Source organism: Enoplosus armatus, chromosome 9, assembly GCF_043641665.1.
Source record: "Enoplosus armatus isolate fEnoArm2 chromosome 9, fEnoArm2.hap1, whole genome shotgun sequence".
In the NCBI taxonomy this organism is placed as follows: domain Eukaryota; kingdom Metazoa; phylum Chordata; class Actinopteri; order Centrarchiformes; family Enoplosidae; genus Enoplosus; species Enoplosus armatus.
Window position 1 is genome coordinate 16,034,076 of NC_092188.1, and position 19,568 is coordinate 16,053,643.

Consider the following 19,568-nt stretch of genomic DNA (forward strand, 5'->3'; position numbering starts at 1 on the left):
CAGCATATTACTATACATAACACTATACACTGCACCAGAATATATACCAAAAGGCACGGCAGGGCAAAGCAATATTATTCATACCACACATTTCACCACAAGTTAACTCAATGTGCTTTGCGTTAAAATGCTTACCCCAACAAGTAACATGTAGAGACACACACTCATACAGCCAAACACACATATTCAGTAACAAATCATAATCCTGAGGAAAAAAACTGTGGCAGTGAGCAAGTCAGACAGAGACTGCTTAGTTCAAAAGGACTTGAGTCTGGCCTTATCTCAATGTACCTGTTGTGACCTGCACGTGATAATTATCATCAATCAGACCTTTCTGGTGGCTAATACACAGGTAGAATAAGAATGGGGGACCATATTACTGAACCAGGTCTATTCTATGTACTATTGCAGACCTCAGTAAGTGCTCACTTAAGGGCTTATAACACAATGTACCAGAGGTAAAAAGGTTGCTCTTCAAACATGTTAATTTTAAAGTATACTCAATAAAGCATCTACACTGAGAAAAGTAGAGCATAATTATCAGGTAATTTGTAGAAACTTGTTAGAAATAACACATGGGCACATAATCAATCTACTATTCTTTTACCTTTAAAAGATTTTAAAAACACACATAAATGCATATTCAGTTACATGTTTTTCTTTAACTATCTCTCTCTCTCTCTCTCTCTCTCTCTCACACATACACACACATGCAGCAAGCTGATTTCTGTCGCCAATCAAGCTCCATTTTCCAACCAAATTAATTCTTTCTAATTTGGAGCTTCCAGTGGTCAACCCCCTGTGGTGCGCTGCAACTGAGCTGTGTTTGTGTGTGTGTGTGTGCACGCACAAATATGCTTTTTTGTGTGTGTGTATGAAGTAGGGAACATTCTACAATAGATCTTAATTGAGAAGACGGACTGCAATCAGCATATTCTTGTAGGAAATCATTAAATAATTTCTTCCTCCCCTCTCTTTTTCTCTTTCTCCTTCTTGTGGTGATTAGCGTGGTAATGATAGCATCCTGATTATGTCCATCAGGAAAATCTGACATCTGTGGTAAGAATGAAAGAAAAACAAAAAACCTTTCAACTCTCCAGATTAATGTGGTATATTAAAAAACACAGAATGTCACTCTTGCAATTGGTCTTGGTAGGAGCTGAGACAAAAGAGACATGACTCAAAGTCCTTTGTTGCTTCTGGAAAATCCAGTTTCCACTACTCTTTTCAGTTCCTTAAACTGAAATTATAGATCTTCATTATCTTTGTATGATGACCTTGATAGTAAAATGTATAATTTTGTCTATTTCTCAATATGATACAACACATCACATTTAACAGATAGTAACGTGAATTTAGCTTTGCCTTCTGTCAGAAGCTCTTGATTCAAGCTGCAGTGGGTGTTTACTTAATTAAGATCAAGTCAAGAACATTGTAGTGTGTCAAACACATCCTTTGGTGTGAGAACCTTATATGTAAACACATGGAAATAGAAGAAATAGAGCTTTTTAATGTCTCTTCATTTCACGATGTGTGTCTGTTCTTTCACTTTATCGCTTCATCTCATAAACACATCCCCTAGAATGCACTGAACATCACAGTCTGATGAGTATCTGATGGTGGCATTTTCCTTGTCCATAAGTAATGATTAGACCATATTTAACAACAGAGCACTAGCCTGCTCTCTGTATCCTGTATTATAGAAATTGCCGACATTATGCCCAGCACGTACTGTACCCCAAGCATTTGTATAACTTTTTTAGTGAAAACAGAAAGGTACCTAGTGGCCAGAAATCCTTACTTATAGATTTCATGTACTTTGCTTTTTCCCCTCACCATTTTGATCTGAGAGGTGGACCTGAATGCTTCAGTAAAAGCTCTTGACTTTAAAGACATAAAGAACCCCTACTGATGCAGCCTTGACTCTTTTGACTTTGGATCTAGTGGGTACACGATGAATTCTCTGAGCTGCTTTTCTTTTCTCCTCTCAATATAAAAAAAAGAGAAATAGAAAATAAGAGAAAGAGGCAGTCTATTGTAGAAGGTCTGGAGGAAGGAGAGTGCAGAAAGAGGCAGGAATGTTAATGGAACCTTCATTTATTCAAAGCTAGCAGCTATCATTCATCAGAGCTGTCCGTCAGATTTTGCTTCTTTTACTGTGTTTGCATTGACTAAACCTTATTGTAACATAAACATACTTAGAGTTTGCATTTCTGGCCTCAGAGTCAGGACTCCCATGGCTAATGGACACCACTTGTACAGAATGTCTTTTGTCCTAGGTTTGTCCATGATCATTCGTAGTCTAATTGATAATTAGTTGTTTTCAGGGTTAGGAATATGCTTGAATTCAAATTTACTAATTGAAAAATGCTTGATTTTCAACATAATCTTGTGTTTCATCTACAGTACAGTAGTTCCATTTAGACATGATTACCTTTTTCAAATGTTTTCAGGCCATCAGTGTTGTGCATTTATTTATCCAACATGGTGCTAGAAGGTTTGGGTATGTTATATTTAGTCTATTTAGTTTCTTGTGTATAATTGTAAACTTAACAACAGGAAAGTGCCCTTTTCTGTTACTACTCATTTTGAGCAAAGAGATGAGCAACTGCTGACAAATCCAGACATTTTAGTGATTTCACCCCATTTGCCTTTCCATACATATGAAAAATGTAACCCTTGTTTTCTATTTTTTTATGTCTCCCATCTCTCTTTTTTTGCTCTCTCTCCTCTGTGTCTCATTAGGAGATGGCTAAGATATTGAATCATCCACGTGTCTATGCCTTCCTTCATGTTCCGGTGCAGTCAGCCTCAGACAGCGTCCTGATGGACATGAAGAGAGAGTATTGCATTGATGACTTCAAAAGGGTGGTGGACTTCCTCAAAGAGAGGTAAGACAGGATATGGAGTCCTAATAGACTCATGATGGTGCAATGTTGAGTTGCATGTCAGTGTCCTTATGACACCAACATGAACTGTTTGTTCAGGTTGTTCTCCTCTCACTTCTTTCATTTAATATACCTTTGTGAATTGACTTTAAAAATGACAATTTATGAGACTTTGAGTGTCTATATGTGTGTGTGCATGCATGTATGTTTGTGTGACTACATCTATGAACTTTGAAAAAGCAGAAACTTCACCTTCATATGGACACACACACAAAATATAACGCATGCATGTGTGCACCCAGCTCCCTGTTTGGATGCTTGTTGATCATAATGAACTGGTCTGAATAAGGTCACTGGTGTCACATGTGCTGTATTTGAGTGGGTATTTCAGGGTGCTGTCAGAGTTCTCAGGACAGCTCATATGTGTTTATTTGGAGACCGTCTCTCTCTCTGACTAGCATTGATCTCTCTTATTCTCACCCTTTGTCTCTCTCTGGCTCACTTTGAGACTCATATGGGTCAGGCTAGATATGCAGGAGTGTTTAAATGAGTTATGCATTCATTGTTTGGATTATGCAAACTGTATATCTGTCCTCAATTTGATAAGATACGTGCTTAAATTCTTGACATTGCCACTGTCATCTGGGGTGTCAGTTAGCTCGACTTCGTTTTTTAAATGTACTGCTTCAGATAATATCTTATCTTTATATCTTAGCAGAGATATTAGAAAGTATAATTATTGTTACTGTCGGGTGGATATCATATCACCAAATGCAAGCTTTTTACAACTATGAAAACAAGCTTTCCTTTTAGCTTCACAAAAATGCAAGTTTTTGAATGATAGCAGTCATGTATTCTTTTCTAAATCTCTCACTTTTTCTGCAGTCCTTCCCTCTTTGTCAGTTCTCATTCATCAGGACATGACTTTACAAGGTTAAACATTTCTAACACTGTTTGAATGTTTGAGTTCTGACATACTTGTTATGTACTTCCAAAATATACACACACACATGGATTCTAAAGCTAAACAATACAAATCCACAATTTTGAAACATGCACATAATACATGAATTTGACCTCTGACATAGCACACAAGATGAGAAACGATGCAAACTTAATCTTTTACTGTATGAAAGATAATCTGTTATGGAATTTGAGTATGATTAATTATGGCAATGCACGTATAGATGCTATGATAATACGCTGTGGAGGGATTCATATTAAAATGAGTTTGGGTCACATTTCTGCCTTAAATCTCTAGGTATTATTGTGTGATTTAGAAGAAAGCCGTTTACATATGCAATGGTATATTTAAGCATGTTATTGCTGTTGGCAGATGATAACCTCTTATTTTTGAGAATGCCTTTTTTCTGAAATTAAATGACACTGTGCATGCTTGAAGATTGGTATAGTATGAGATATTTCTGCTTAATTTTATTATACATTTCAGAGATTTACAGAAATAAGTAAGTTTTTTTTTAGAAACAAAGCCAAATCACATGATGGACATCGATATCCAGATAATCATGAGAGTGTACCTTATTCAGCACATTGACCTAAGAATGTGCACTTTTCTCTGTTGCAGTCTCTGGATCCCATTTAAAAATCTTAAATATTAATATCTATATATTCACATACATGTCTTTTGATGTTGCAGATTAAAGTCATTTTCTTGACCTAAAGTGTACTCTAAGCGGATGAGATCCATGTACTGCAGCAATCAATAGATTTCATGTAACTTCTTCATGTAGGTCAACAGTCAAGCCATAGGATTAAATGTAAATCTGGGTGAGCAAGACTTTTATTCAGGTCACTATACAGCTATTGGCATTTAAAGCTTTGTGTATTTAGCTATACCAGTGCAGTGCCTGGTCAGGGCGTGCCCATTTAGAAAGTGCCAATTGCTTGGCTCACGCCGGTATTGCTGCTTGCAGCTTTCTCGAGGAATGCTCATCCAAATAACTTCACACTCGACACTGTGCTTCCTTTGGCCCTCTGCAGTACACCTGTCATAACATAGTTGCGTCCCCTAGCAATGCTAGAGTATACGCGTCATATGGGTAAAAAAAGCGCACACGACATTTTATGGCCTCAATGAAGTTAAAGTCCCATTCAGTGTCTATGGATAAGCCCCACATTTTACATACCTCATTGCATCTCTTCTAGGCTTGGCCATAAAACCAAAGCAAAGTCAACCCTCTGGCATGTTCTCACAACTCCATCAGCAAGAGATCTGAGATGTGAATCACCTACACTGCATTCCCTTGGGCCTTAAGCAGTACACCTAAGTGTGAAGTCAATGGGATGAACGGTCCTCGAGATATGCAAAGGACAGTCATACTCACAGACAGACAGAGATTCCTGCCTTTATTGTTAGATGGACAGAGTTCATAGAACCACTCACCACATGCAGCCTGAAATGCTGGTAGACAAAGCGTGTGTGTGTGTGTGTGTGTATGTGTATGTGTGGTATTTGTGCATCAGTCACTATGTGAGTCAGTACATAGTAGTCTACACTTTCTTTCTCTCACTTCACCTCTCCCTTCACACACTTCCCCAGCTCCCCTTTATTTTTCCCTCTGGCACTGTGTGGAAACCCAACTAACCTGAACACAAGACATTAGTTTCATATCCGGCTCTCTTCTGTCTTTGACTTAATGGGTTAATGGTTTATCATGATAAACAACTCAATTTCTTTTGGAAGAACAGCAGCCTCCTCCAGGGTTTTCCCTGGATGTTTTTGAGACAAAGCTGGCAAAGATGTACACAGTTTGTGCGCGCACCTTTAGCGTGCCATGCACTTAAGTGAAAAAAATCACCATTTGACAGACAAAAGTGTCCATATGGGATTAAAATTCTATACCAAGATGGAACAAAAAGATGAAAAACAAAGGTTGCCACAACCAACTGTTTATTTCTAGGGCTGGTTATTGTTTGAAATTCATCGCCAAGGCTTTATTGCATTTTGGATTTGTTTAACAGATGAAACAGGAATTTCTACTTTCTAAAATGTTCAAGTACCAGTGCTCAAAAAGTAGGACAGACAAGAATTCAATTTTAAATAATGTACCTTTCTGTCTTCCTCTCAGCACTCAAGTGTATCTTTTAGCATTGAATGCCTTTGATTGGGCGCAGTGTGCAGTCATTTCTTACACTGTTTTTTTAGAGATAGAGATTCAATCAGTGGCACTGAGCTGGCCAAAATCTTAACACACTGCAAATGGTCATGGGAGACACAAAAAAATCCATACTCAGACTCCATACACACAAGCTCACCACACGATCGTGTTTACATAAACTGTCTGGTTACCCTTTTGTGTGAGTCGTTGCATATGTGTGTGTGTGTGTGTGTGTGGGTTTACTCAATTTCTGGCTTCTGTTACTTAAACTCACTCATTCAAACACACAAGGGTGCTATCAGTTGTGTGAAATCAATACCAGTACACATCCAGTGGTCTGACCCATTTGGCTGCAGCAGTAATAGCTGGGGTGCAGTTCAGGGTCTGGGAGAGAGGCCAGGGCTTTGGACAAGCCAAAAAACACACCCGCTGTGTGTGTGAAAGAAAGAGTAAGAGCATGCAAGTGTGTGTATCTGTGAAACGTAGTCTTTTTTTATTTTTTTGTTGAGGGAAACCATTTTAAAGCACCTAGTCCTGAGGTGTGGGTCCTTCAGAAACTTTTCATGATGATAAGGAGAGATAAAGAGAAGGGGGTAGCAAGAGACAAGGCATGTTAGACATGGAAATACATTGGAAATGTATTTGTGTGTGTGTGTGTTTTACTGTAGTAGCACTTGCAAGGTTATACCAAATAAATGTTTTAAGGTGAATTAATATTATTGTACAATATTGTACATGTACTCTTTAATTATTTTGGAGCATGGCACTTAAACTCCAACCTTTGACAACTTGCATGAGTGAAAGCAGTATTAACAACATAAGAACTGAAAAGACTGACTGATTCGTTTTTTATTATTATCATTTTTTCCAGCCTTTTGTCTCTTCCACTAAACCTCTGATTAATCTTTTCTTCTGCTATTCTCTCTCTTACAGAGATAGTCAACCTCTGACTTTATTCTTGTTTAGCTGTGGGCTAAATTGGTCTGTTTCTAACTTTTGTTGTTTTTTCTTGTTCTCTTTCAAACACTTAAAAGAAGGCCCCATACCGTGCTGTGTGTGTGTGTGTGTGTGTGTGTGTGTGTGTGTGTGTGTGTGTGTGTGTGTGTGTGTGTGTGCGTGCGTGTGTGTGTGCGTGCGTGCGCGTGTGTGTGTGTGCGTGCGCGTGCGTGTGTGAGAGTCATGTTTTTTTTACTGATTCACTCTACTTTTGACACTGGTGCACTCATGCAAACAGGAACAACTCAAGGTGAAAGCCCTCTGTGTGTGTGTGTGTGGTAGTGAGTCAGACTCACAGGTGACTGTTAATGTAGATTCTCACAATTAGTCCTTTGTTGAGCCATTTAAAGTTCACCTCAGAGAATGTGCCAGGCAGGAACCTTGTACAGGTATGTGTGAGGTCAGAGCTTATCTGCTTGACACACACAGCAGAAGACAAATGTATTTCTCTTTACAAACAGCTTAATGCCACCAACGCTGCAGAGGTCATGAGGGGTCAAATGCCTCTGGCCTTCCTTATCAGAAAAAATCAGCACACACACGTACATGCAGACACACATCAGACCTCCCTCCTTGACATCCTTCACGGCTGAAGATCATGAACTTCAGCCAAAATGACTTGAGTCATTTTGGAAAGGAAGATGATGTTGGTAGACTTTTCTTTGTTTAGTATTCTGCAGGCTGATATTTGGTTCAATATGATTCTTTTCTGCAAGAGGTTTGGAATTGCGGTCCCTGCTGCTCCTCAGTAGATGATCTCTGTCTTTCTCCGGAAAAGTTAGTCTTTTTAGTCACAGACTAAGAATCATGAAGCAGTAAATATAACCACAAATATCAAAGCAACAAATGTTCCATCGAAACAACTGAAAAAGATTACAGTATGAACAATCACCATGATCTTCTCCAGAACAATGCTGTGAGTTTCCAGCAGTGGAAAGTAAAACAAAACAGTTTGATTAAGTATATATTTGCAATGTCCCCAGAAACTAACCAAACACTGCACTCTGGGGAGAAAAGAGGGAAAAAAAGTCAATTTTTCACACTGATGACCATACGACAGCTTCTTCGAGCAGTTTGATTTGTTCCACACTTAAACATGTATTGAGTTTAAAGGTCCCTTGAAGGTTGAATGCCCAAATCACCCGTCACTGGAAGTTCATTCACACTTATCAAATCTAATGGCAAATCAGGGCTTTTCTGACCCTCATTGAAACGTGTAGATGAGCTGGTGGAAGAAAATCAATTCTGTGTTGCTTAAGATTGTGGTCATTATGAAAGACGGAGAGAACAATGCTGTTGATGGATTAAGTTCTACATCCCATGGTTGAACATTATTGACCCTCTGAGTATACCAAATGTATTTTTTAGAATACTAATCTGCTACAGTCTGTTCATTCTTTCATTGCAGGTTTTTCATTCTTCCAGGCCAGGTTTATGACATTATTTTAATATTATGTATAGTGCCATTGTTCTCTGACTTAATATTTAGCCTAATTCCCCCTGCAGGTTTTTTCCACTAAATTCATCCATATCCACAATGAAAAAAAATTGAATTGAAATTAAATATACTCTCCTTTGAATGACATAACTGATTTTTCCAAGTTGTTTTCTGCCGTGCATAATTTTAACAATCAGTAGAATAATTATTTCATTAAAATGGTTAATTTGTCCTCGTCTGCCAACACAGACCATATTTCTTTACACCCTTTTCTCTCTGCTTCTATCAATTAAAATCACATAATGAAGTACAGTCTTTATATAATGATGTATGGAGAAAATCCTGTTATGGTGGAATAAGGCTGTTACAGAGTGAGTGAACGTGGTCAGAGGATTTTCCACTGTTGTTTCATAGTTTGCCATAATATCTGGGCTGATTTTCCCTCAACTACTCTCAAGGATTAAGTGTCTTTGATTCACAGGGGCCAGAGATGAAACGCCTGGAAAAGAATAGTAATGCATCTGTGGGTTGGGGATTGGTTGTGGATGTGTGCAGGGGAGCTGAATCTGGCAGTATTAATGTTGAACTTTAGGGTTAGTTGGGTTGAGCAGACAGGAGGCGGTGTAAGCCATCATGTTCCCAGAGAGGGATAGATGATAGGGGCTGAGCGTTGAGTGACCCTCAGATCCTCTGCGGTTTACCTCAGGGTGGTAGGTTGGCTTTCCTGGAGGTTATGTGTTCCTGGTCTCTGAAAACTCTTTCAATCTCAGCCCTTAGACGTCCTTCTCCCAAGGAAACACACTCACTCAATTGAAAGAGGAAAGCAGCAACAACAATGCTGTCAGGCCAAAAACTATAGAGTAAAGCAGCACTTTATTATTCACTTTATTATTGAAGTTTAGAAAATGTTGAGGGCATGTCCAGCTGCAACAGCTGGTGTGGTCCCAAGTGAATGAAGATTTGAAGAGGTCAACAGGTGATTAATCTGTGTGACCCCAGTAGCTGACTGGGGACGACCTTTGACCTACAACATGACCTATGGGAACCCAGCACTCCCCATTCAATCTCCATTTGAGCATTTGGTTACCACTCTGCACTGTTTTGTTCCATTGCTTCATAGGTTCAAGCCATTCATATCTGAAAACTATCCAGATGTATTTTCATGTGTTGTATAAGTGAAATCCCTCTGACCTTTAGCATAACTCCACTCTTCCTCAAAGGCACCAGAGCAATACAGCGTTCTGTCCTCTCTGTCTTCTCTTTTAAAATTTCAACCTGTTCACCCTCGTTTAGCGTGCAAAAACAAGTGTGAAACATTCTCATAGCTCCACCTGATTTCACTTAATGATCTACAATTACTTGACAGGTTTTGTTTTATATTGTCTTGATTGTTACAAAAAGACGTCAGAGAAAGAGCTATTACATAAATGTTATCTCTTTTCTCTTGCCAAGGAATAATTTTATTTCAAGATGGTCAGTACATACACACAAAGGGCATGCCTCTGGGTGGTCTCTGGATTTTTCAGCACATTATTAGTCTCGCTTTAAAAATGCTCTAGCACTTATCTATAAAGTGAAGAGAACATTTTATCACTTCACACATTTTTAAACACGCAGCTGGTCAAAACTGCCTGGTGATTCATAGAGATAATATTCATACCTTATATTCACAGAACGGTGGGTTCACCCCCAAAATGCCAAATCCTCAGTCCTATTGTTGATGGGATGATAAAGCTGTTTCGCTCTTATGTAACATTTAGTTACATGGAAGCCCTTGGTCTAAAAAGGATCTGACTAGCACACCAAAACTCTTTCAAGATTAAAATTTCAATGACAAAATTACCTTTGTCTCCTACATTCCCACATGGAAAGAGTTGAGTAATAACTTGTCCTTTTGAATTTGGCAGTCATGGTTTTATTACTCCTGTGGTTTTACGGTGGTGGACACCATATGTCTCATTTAGAGATGGCAGCATTGGAATTTAATCACAAAGCAATAAAATAAAAGAGAACACACAATATTGTCTTCAGACCAATCTACATTGTGCAGATAACTCTAAAGCCTTATTACATGATTTATAATTCACATTGCATGACTTATAGGCTATCATTTTGTTGTGACCATGACAGTCAAACACATGCTTCCTTTAACATAGTTCCAAGTGAGCATCCTGTCAGAGTGTGTTTTTGGTTGATAGCTGTTCAGGAAAAAGTGTTAAAGTAATTGTAACTTTACTATAACTGAGTTTAAAAATGAACAGAACTAGTTTAAACAGAGACAAGACACTTTTTTTCAATCTTTGATTCACAAAACAGTCATCAGTTGATTGCTTAGGCTTCCTTGTATTAAGCGCACCATTACGTGTTGGTAGTGTGTTGCAATGTCCAGTGTGTCGGCAGAGTGACGCTGTGACTGTTGATATAATGTGTTGATGATGAACTTTCTGTGTGCGTGTCTCAGTCTTGACTCTTGAGCGTAGCGACTGTTTCTCTCCAAACAAACGGCTCCAAGACAGTTGTGTTTGTGTGCTGTGTCTGTTGTGTGTGTGTAGACGTGTTAGTCATCTCTATTAGTCAGGAGGGGGGACAGGGTTATATCAAACCTCCCTGGGTTACGGCAGGACACATGCATCAGTAGCGTGACTGCACCATGTGTGTGTGTGCAGTGTGGAGCCAGTCTCTCACTCTGTTTGTTGTTGAAGACATACCTTCATTAGTTTACACACACGCACTCACACACTTAAAGGTTTAAGGTATCAGCCAGGGCTAATGTTTCACTGGAATAGCAGGTGGGAGGGGCAGCAGGTCCCTGAAGGCATTGGGAAAAAAAACGACAAGCAAAAAAACAGAATAAGATAAGAGAAGCGAGGGAAAAAAGAGAGGGAAAGAAGAGAGGGCAAGAGAGGCGGGAAGAGAGAGCAGAGAGCGAGAATGGTTTGCCGCGATAACCTGCAGCACTGGTGGGACTTGTCAGCGTTTCACCCCTCCTTTCTCTTCTCCTTTCCGTCCAGCTGATGATTCAGCAAGTAAAGTAAATGAAGCAATGAGGGTCTCTGTGTGTGTTTTGACTCTGGGTCTCTGATTTACAACCCTTATTTAACTACGCAGCAGAACATGTACAGCAAACTGCCTGGTCTCACGTCTCACACATATATACACACACAGTGTCCAAGTTTTCACATCAATATTTTCCTCGAGTGCTTGGCAGATTTGAACTCATGAGCATCTGTGTGTAAGCTTGTGTCTGTACAGGCCACTGCCGTTGTAAACTTGTTAAACCTGAACCCATCATGTTTTCTGTTCTTCTCATTGAAGGCTTTTCCTGTATGGAGAAATATTGTTGTCTTCTATAAACCGTGAAATTATATAATTACACCCAAAGGCCACTAGATACTGGCTTCAAGAAAAAAAAAAATACTGAATTGAAAGGATTGAGAAAACTCCCAACATCTCTGCTGAAGTAACAATTGTTTTTTACACAATATGTTGGTTTAAGTAATTTCACTTACACTTTTGTTATTGGCCAATTTAACATTTCAAACATGAATGCTTAAAGAGAGATAACGGACATTCATTTTGTGGACTGACAGTTGCCTTAGCCTAAGGGCCTGGTTATTTTAAAACAGAAGTGGTTCCTACGATGTGTTGTCAGACCACATCAGAAATCAAAAGTGTTTATTGTTGTTCTGATTGCCCACATTAGAAGGCAGGGTGAAAAGCCGACTGATATAGAGGGGGGAGACTTATTGTTTAAAAATGGGGATATTGGCGCACATTTTCAGACAGTCGCAGTCATAGTGTTGCACATGGTTGTACACATACAAAGTGACCAAAATAGTTGAGGAATGAAAAAAGAGAGCTAGAGAGAGAAGTTCAAACCCTGGCTCCTTTTTCACCGCCGCACAACTGACCCATCAAGACAAGAAGTTGGTGTGAATGTTGGATTGTCGGTTCCGGAAAGTTACATAAATGGTAATGGCCAGAAACCTTTCTGAAACCTTAATATGCATGTGACACTGCAAATGCTATCCATGTTTTATAAATGTTTTAATATAATGTGTGTATTATGTACAGACCTCACTATTCAACTGGCTAGAAACAGCAGTGCATGGCTCCTCAGTGGTTCTGCTGCTGCTTGGCAAACAAAATGCAACTGTTGACAACTTGGCAACTTTTTAACCAGTTGTGACTTAACGAGTCAAACCTGACGAGCACTGATTCTGGCCACTTTTATCGCTAATCTGGAAAATGCTTTTGTGTTGCCTCTCGAAGCATTTGGTGACATATTCATGGTGTCTGCAGGTCTTGATGAATGCAGTTTCTATACTTGATTGTCTATTTGCATGGCCTCAAAAGCCAAATGGATGCCGGTAAATATATATGATAGCTATGAAACCATTTACCAACCCCATCAGAAGTTATGTGCCCAGATTGGACAGTTGAGTGGCATGCTTATTGCACGATTAAAATCTATCTGAAAAATTAGACTGGACTCCAAACTTTCTCCACTGTCCTTATTTTCAGGACAGTATTTCTACGTTTCAGCAGCCTAGCCCCCTCCCATACACTCACACACACATAAAACTAAGACAACACAGAGTTTGCCACCAGTTGCAATCTACCTCATCAAGGATTACTCTGGTGTGAATAGTAAACAAGATTTCCCTTTCTTATGTTTATATTATCATCACAGATAGGTATGGGAATAGTATTTATCAGTGTGTCTGCTTGTGTATGCTGCCTGTTGATGTGGCGTGTTTATGTATAGAAGTGATTTAATCCAGGAAGGAGTGAAACAGGGAGGGAGCCTTCCTGCCTACATACCTGGCTGAGTGTGTCAATAAGTCTAGCGTTGTGAATTGGCTCAGTTTAAACAACAGGAAACCAGCAGAGAACGAGTCATTAACTTCACAACAAGCTGAAACTGGGGTGTGTGTGTGTTTGTGTGTCTCTCTGTGTATGTGTGTGTGTGTGTGTGTGCACTTGAGAGAAACAGCTTGAGGATAATGAGTCTTGGCAGTTCCGAACACATCCTTGTCTTATTGACGCTTCCTCTGGATTATACCATATTTCCTTCCCACAAACCACACACACAGGATGCATACAGCTTCACTATAATTACAGGAGTTAAGTTTTGCTTCATTAAGTAGTGTTAATTTATTATTAGGCCCCTCAGACCACATTACCTATCCTTCCTGTCTTTAGAGAGAATAGAGCACGTTTTCATGAGAGAGAGAGGGAGGGAGAAAAACAGATGGACAGAGAGTATTGACACTTACATAAGCATGTGTGCGTCTTCAAAACATGTCAGGGCAGCAGTGAAACTCTATGCCTCCCAGTGGTCACAAAGAGCAGGTGGCAAAACAGCCCAACCCATACACACACACACACCCTCCCAGAATAATTTAGAAAGAACAAGGTGTTTTTTTTCCCTTGAATTGCATCACCATAATACTCTTTTCCCCATTTAATTTGAAGTCAAAAACATTTTTGTAAAGATATTATTGACTCTTATTTCTTGTTCATTGTCAGCTTTCCCATGACACATCACAGAAGTGGTCAGTCAATATTGTTCCTTACTAACTGACTGTAGTTTGTCATTGTCATTTTTATCAAGAAATGCTTTAATGTGGGTTTGACTCATGAGCCTCAAGGTTATCTGTGTTCCCAAAGAGCGGAGGTTATGTTTGAGTTACCACAGTTTCCTCACTTGTTAAACATTTTCTGCATTTGCTTAAAAGATGTACTGGTATTTGTTTTCTTTTTCCCTCAAACAAGTCGTATTTGTACATTGGTATGGGAAAGTCTACGGACTTATTTCCCACCTATGCCAAGTACAAACTGAAACTGCATGAGATCAGATTACCTGGACACTCAGACTGTTTGTTATCATATTGTTCAGTTAGACCTCTGATTTCAAAACATCCATAAGACTTGTTCAGTCAAAGTTTTGCTTTGTTTAGGGGTCATAAAACGTACAGAACAAACATCTTGTCACATCTAACAGCAACCAGAGTTAGCCATAGGTTTGATTAAAAGGCCAGGTGTGTGTTTAGTTATTGGCTCCACACACACACACACACACACACACACACACATATACAGTGAGATTAGACTCACAGGTACGCATGACAGGGAGCAGAGTAGCATGGCGGTACAATGTAACATGTAAACAACCTCTCACAAACATATTGGAAAGTCAAGTAACTTGCTAAGGCAGCAAAGTGTTAACTTTCCATGTGCTTGCACCCTCCCAATGCGCACGCATGCAAGCTCAGCTGATACTTGGGTACATGTAAGAACAGTCATGTTTCACTGTCTGACTCACGTTTTGGTCTCTCTCTGTCTCTCTCTCAGATCATGTTTCTCTTGCTCACTGAGTCATCCTGCCTTTCAAAGCTCATTTTCAACCACACAGTTTCACTCACTGTTGATTGACTATAATCTGTTTGCGTGTGTGTTTGAGTGACACTGTGTTTTTGACTTTGTGCAACAGTTATTCCAGTCTCAAGTGGATTGTTACTGGCAGCAGTTTGCATTTCTAAATTCCTGTACACTATTGTTTACAGGGAGGGAAATTTGCCGCCACAATCTTACCCCATACCATTTCAGTTCATCTACTGTTACTGCACATGTTCCTCAGGTTTGAAAGTTATCTCAGTTCTGTAACTCTAGGCAGATAGACAGTAATACTTCTAACACAGTTACTACGCTATCTTAATATATATATATATAACATATACTCATATACAAGAAAGAGCTAGAAAATAACTTATGTGTGTGTGTTAAAAGCATCAAAGAGGTGGGGTAGAGAACACATAGGTATGGATACACTGACCATTATAAAAGTATCCATTCCTCTGTCTTTTACAATTATCAACTCAGTATTTCATTGTATACATACAGTCATTTACCCTGTTTACAAAAATGATCTCATGTCTGGTTTTTGTTAAAAATCTGTATTATAGATTTGTTTACCTTATCAAGTTTATGGAAAAGTTGAAACATTGACATTCCCCTTATTGGCAATATAGTCTTCTCCATGTCAGACTATGTTGTCATTTTTAACTGCTTGTTCTGCACTCTATCAAAGTCCTTCTGATGTAGCTCATTTTACTGGAGAAATCACACACATCAAAGGGGTACTAATTGATTTTCCCTGACAGGTTCTTCCTCACTCTCACGAAAAGCCCATATGATAATGCTCTTGGACTCTCAGCTTAATGATTCATAAAATGATTAGTTAGTTAAAAATAATTAGTCAGTTAATTACCTGTCTGACAAAAAACAACCAACTTCAGCAGAAATTAAGTATTTTCTATATACCACAGTGTTCACCCTTTTTCTGTTGCTATCAAAGTTTCATGTCTTTTATTTAATGTCTATTTAGGCCTAGCTGTGTCTAACATTGACCTAGACATAACTTAGATCGCCCATAATTGACTTGCTAACCAGCTAACCTGGAAGCAAACTTAACCCCCCTATCAGCTGTAGAAGCAGCTTCAGCTTGCTTCTCTTTTTGTGTTGCGAGTAACACAGCTGTGAACTAAGAAACACTTTCAGTATTTGTCTTTTTTGGCCTAACAATTACCTTAGTGGTCCTTTTAACTCCCATTAATCCATTTTGCTAGAGAGAGAGGAAAATTACTTTATGTCTTATCACCTTTAATTACTGATCCTTTTAGCATTTTGGAACATCCACCTATATCTAATTGTACAAAAAGAGAAGATGGCTGTGTGTAGTTTCTTATTTCAGCAATTTATGTCATCAACAATATTTCTAGCTTGCTGTGGGTGAGCAGCTTGATGGAGAGAGCACAAAAAAGCCTGTACTTAAAGCGAGCCCAACATTCATTTGATTCAGGTAAGGCTTTTATGTCCAACATTTATCTGGTGCTTTAATGTTATCCATATCTGTGCAGGTCAGGTCAAAATAGCGTGATGGAATGATGAATCGCACACTGCGAGTACGCCAATGAAGGTTGGATTAAATTGAAATAAAGTGCAAAGGGACAGTCCATTTAACGCCTGGCTAGACAGTCATGAGTGTCATGCCTTTGCACCGCAGCCCTCTTAGGCATATATATATATGTGTGTGTGTGTATGTATGTGTGTGTGTGTGTGTGTGTGTGTGTGTGTGTGTGTGTGTGTGAGAGAGAGTGAGTGAGTGAATGGATTTGTGGTGTCTGTGCGCTCTTATTACTCCTCCCTCAGACTAATGAAATGTGTATGTGTGTGTTCTCATTACCCTTCTCCAAGGCTAATGAAGTATGTGTGTGTCTGCATGTGTAAGTGTGTGTGTTAAATTGAACTGCAGTTCTGCTCTGCTGTGTTCAGGCTGTTTCATTAAATGATAAAGTTTACTGATGACTCCAGTGGGATCATTATTTACTTGGCTCTCCATTCATTCCGCAGCAGCTACCTCGATCTTTACAAATGACCTGCTACACAGAAAGACAGAGGTTATTTTGCACTGCAGGTTTAGAGACAAATGACTTGGTATTCACTTAGTGGACTAACGGCATAGCCAACGTGTTTACACACCCTATTTTATCCAATATCAGTTGTTTACCTATTGGGGAAAAAAAAGATAGACTTAAATAAGCGCAATTTAAAATATTATAAAAGAAAAGTCATTCCGCACAGCCCAAATGCACACCATACATTTTTATGGGTTTTTTCCCCAAATATTCTAAGCTAAATTCCATCTATCCCCATTACCGATAAATGATAGCTAACAAGAAATGATGATTAAGGGAGAAAGATGATAAAGTGATGGCTCAGTGCCTTTAATATAGAACTGCCTGCTCGTGTGTTTGTGCATATGTAGGGTTTTCACTTGACTATAAGTAAAACAAAAATCATTCCACACTCCACTTTCTAAGCCCGCAAGAAGGCAGAGAGCGAGCACGGATTTAAGGAAAGAATGAGCGAGAGATTCAGGTTGAGAAAGTCTGTCTGACAGTTTGACAGATCCTCTCAAGCCAACTGAAGTCATCACCTGTTTCATTCTGTCTCTCAACCGATCATTTGTCTGTCACCGCTCCACTCTCAAGCATGCTACTGTCAGCTTTTGCTTCTTTTGCATCCTTCAGTTGTTGAATCACTTTACAACAAAAAATGCAAATACCAACTTGTCTCACATATACATGGTGCTGTTCACTGTCTGACTCACCTTTCAGTCTCTCTCATTTAAAACATATGTGTTTATAAAAAAATTTTTTTCATCTCTATTGTTGTCATTTAGGTATCCAAAGTAATTTTACCATCATTGATTAGAACTACAGTGAGAACCATTGTTTGGCTGTACAGCTTTAATATGTCTGAAATCCTTCTGTTATCTGGCCAGTCACCTGGCACCTCCTCAACCATCTCTTACCAACCATCGTCCCTTCGTTCATCCTTGATGGTGGAAGTGGTTGAGTGATAACCAAGCAGACCTCCTTCCCTCACTCTCTGTCCCTGTAAATTGAGCTGCTACATGACAGTGCCATTACCTCCAGCTGCCACTGCCAAATCAAACACTTAAGTGTCTGAGTGATTACTCACACTCTTCACAAGTGTCCTTATTCTTCTCCCTTTCTTAGGTTCTTTCTGTCTCCCCTTTAAGAAGGAATCATTTTCTGCTAAATATATAATACAGTGTGCATACAATGTTTTTCATTTAGTTAGTTTACATAATAGTGCAATGCATACTCAAAAGTATAGCAATCTCACAGCAACGATAAAATAAAGAAGAAAAACTGAATAAAAAAACATGTAGATGAGGGTGGAAAACCACACCTCTGTAGAAACTAAAGAGAAATATGACAAACTAAGAAAGAACTGACCCGTATAACACAATGCAAATAAAAACTGTTTATTGAACTTCACTGACAATTTTCCATTAAATGTTTTTCAGGCATCAGTGATGATGAAGTGTGAGGCATATGACGTGATGTTTCTGCGTGCACCTTCTTAAGGTTTTGATCACATCTTCAAAGTTAAATCTCAGTATATCGCTGCAAACGGAGATATGGATGACCTTTAAAACTGCGGGATGGGTTAGACAGGGATGAGATGAGGTAAACGAGTCAGCTTGATGGCAGATGTTTTTGTTTTAATGGTATTTTACAGACTCTTAAGGGTCAAGAACCTTTGCAAGACATCTGTTGTATAGATGAGGGATACATGGTAACATTGAGACAGATTAATGCGGCCATTTAAGGTGTCAGTAAAAATAAACCCATTATGATTTAGATTTTACGGTTGACGAGATTGTGTAACTTGTTTTAACCTTTTGTGGTATCATGAGATGACCTGGAATTTTGGAGCATTGGAGAGGACAGACGGCCCCTATGATAACATCTGTGGCGAAAACCCCACTGCTCATCCTCACATAAGCATTGATTATGACTTGAACATCAATTTCACACAATATGTTGTGGCTCTGCAATCTTCAAACTTCAGTCCTTGTAGAATTTGTTTTCACTCTCACCCCAGCTGCTGCTCTCTCTCTCTCCTGCACACACTCACACGTTATAGTAAAGCTGTCAGATTACATGTTAATGTGATTTTATTTAGGAGTTGAGTTTCCTCAAGACAGCAGCTTTCCAAACTTTTTCGTACGTTTGACGACAAATCTCCCCACAGCCCATCTCGTTCCCATCTTCATCTCGTTCTCCCTCTCGTCATCGCCATGTCTCTCTCTCCCTTCACTGTCCGTCTCCTACACTACAGCGGCCCCAGTGAGACACACATTATCATTTCAGAGAACACACACACACACACTGCAGCACAGATGGGTATCACGGCCTCTTTCCGACAGATGAATAGGTAAATATTTACCTTCCCAGATTGTCTTTCTTCCCCTCTCATCCTTCCATTCCTCCACCCATCGCCTTCCTCTCTGCACCTCCACGCCACACTCTATTTTTTCCTTGCTGTTGTTTTCCAGCGTTCTGCTGTCCCAATGGTCTCACCTTCATCTTATCACGGGGGGCGCTCACAGTGATCTGTTGTGCAAACATGCTCACATACACATGCACATATTTTGAATATATCATGAAGAGGATGGCTGTATGTATATAGAAACTCATAGACATAAAGGTGCCTCCGCAAACAAAGAGTTGGTAGTAATTGTGCTGA

The 19,568-nt window shown here is 39.3% G+C and overlaps 1 protein-coding gene across 1 annotated transcript in view; it reads left to right on the forward strand.

Annotated features, from left to right (window-relative positions):
* The window catches only part of cdkal1 (CDK5 regulatory subunit associated protein 1-like 1), a 208,772-nt gene that overhangs the window by 123,989 nt on the left and 65,215 nt on the right, over positions 1-19,568 (forward strand). Inside the window, exon 10 of the mRNA XM_070912255.1 lies at positions 2,746-2,891. Coding sequence (XP_070768356.1) covers positions 2,746-2,891 — 146 coding nt within the window. The remainder of the gene's footprint in view (positions 1-2,745; positions 2,892-19,568) is intronic.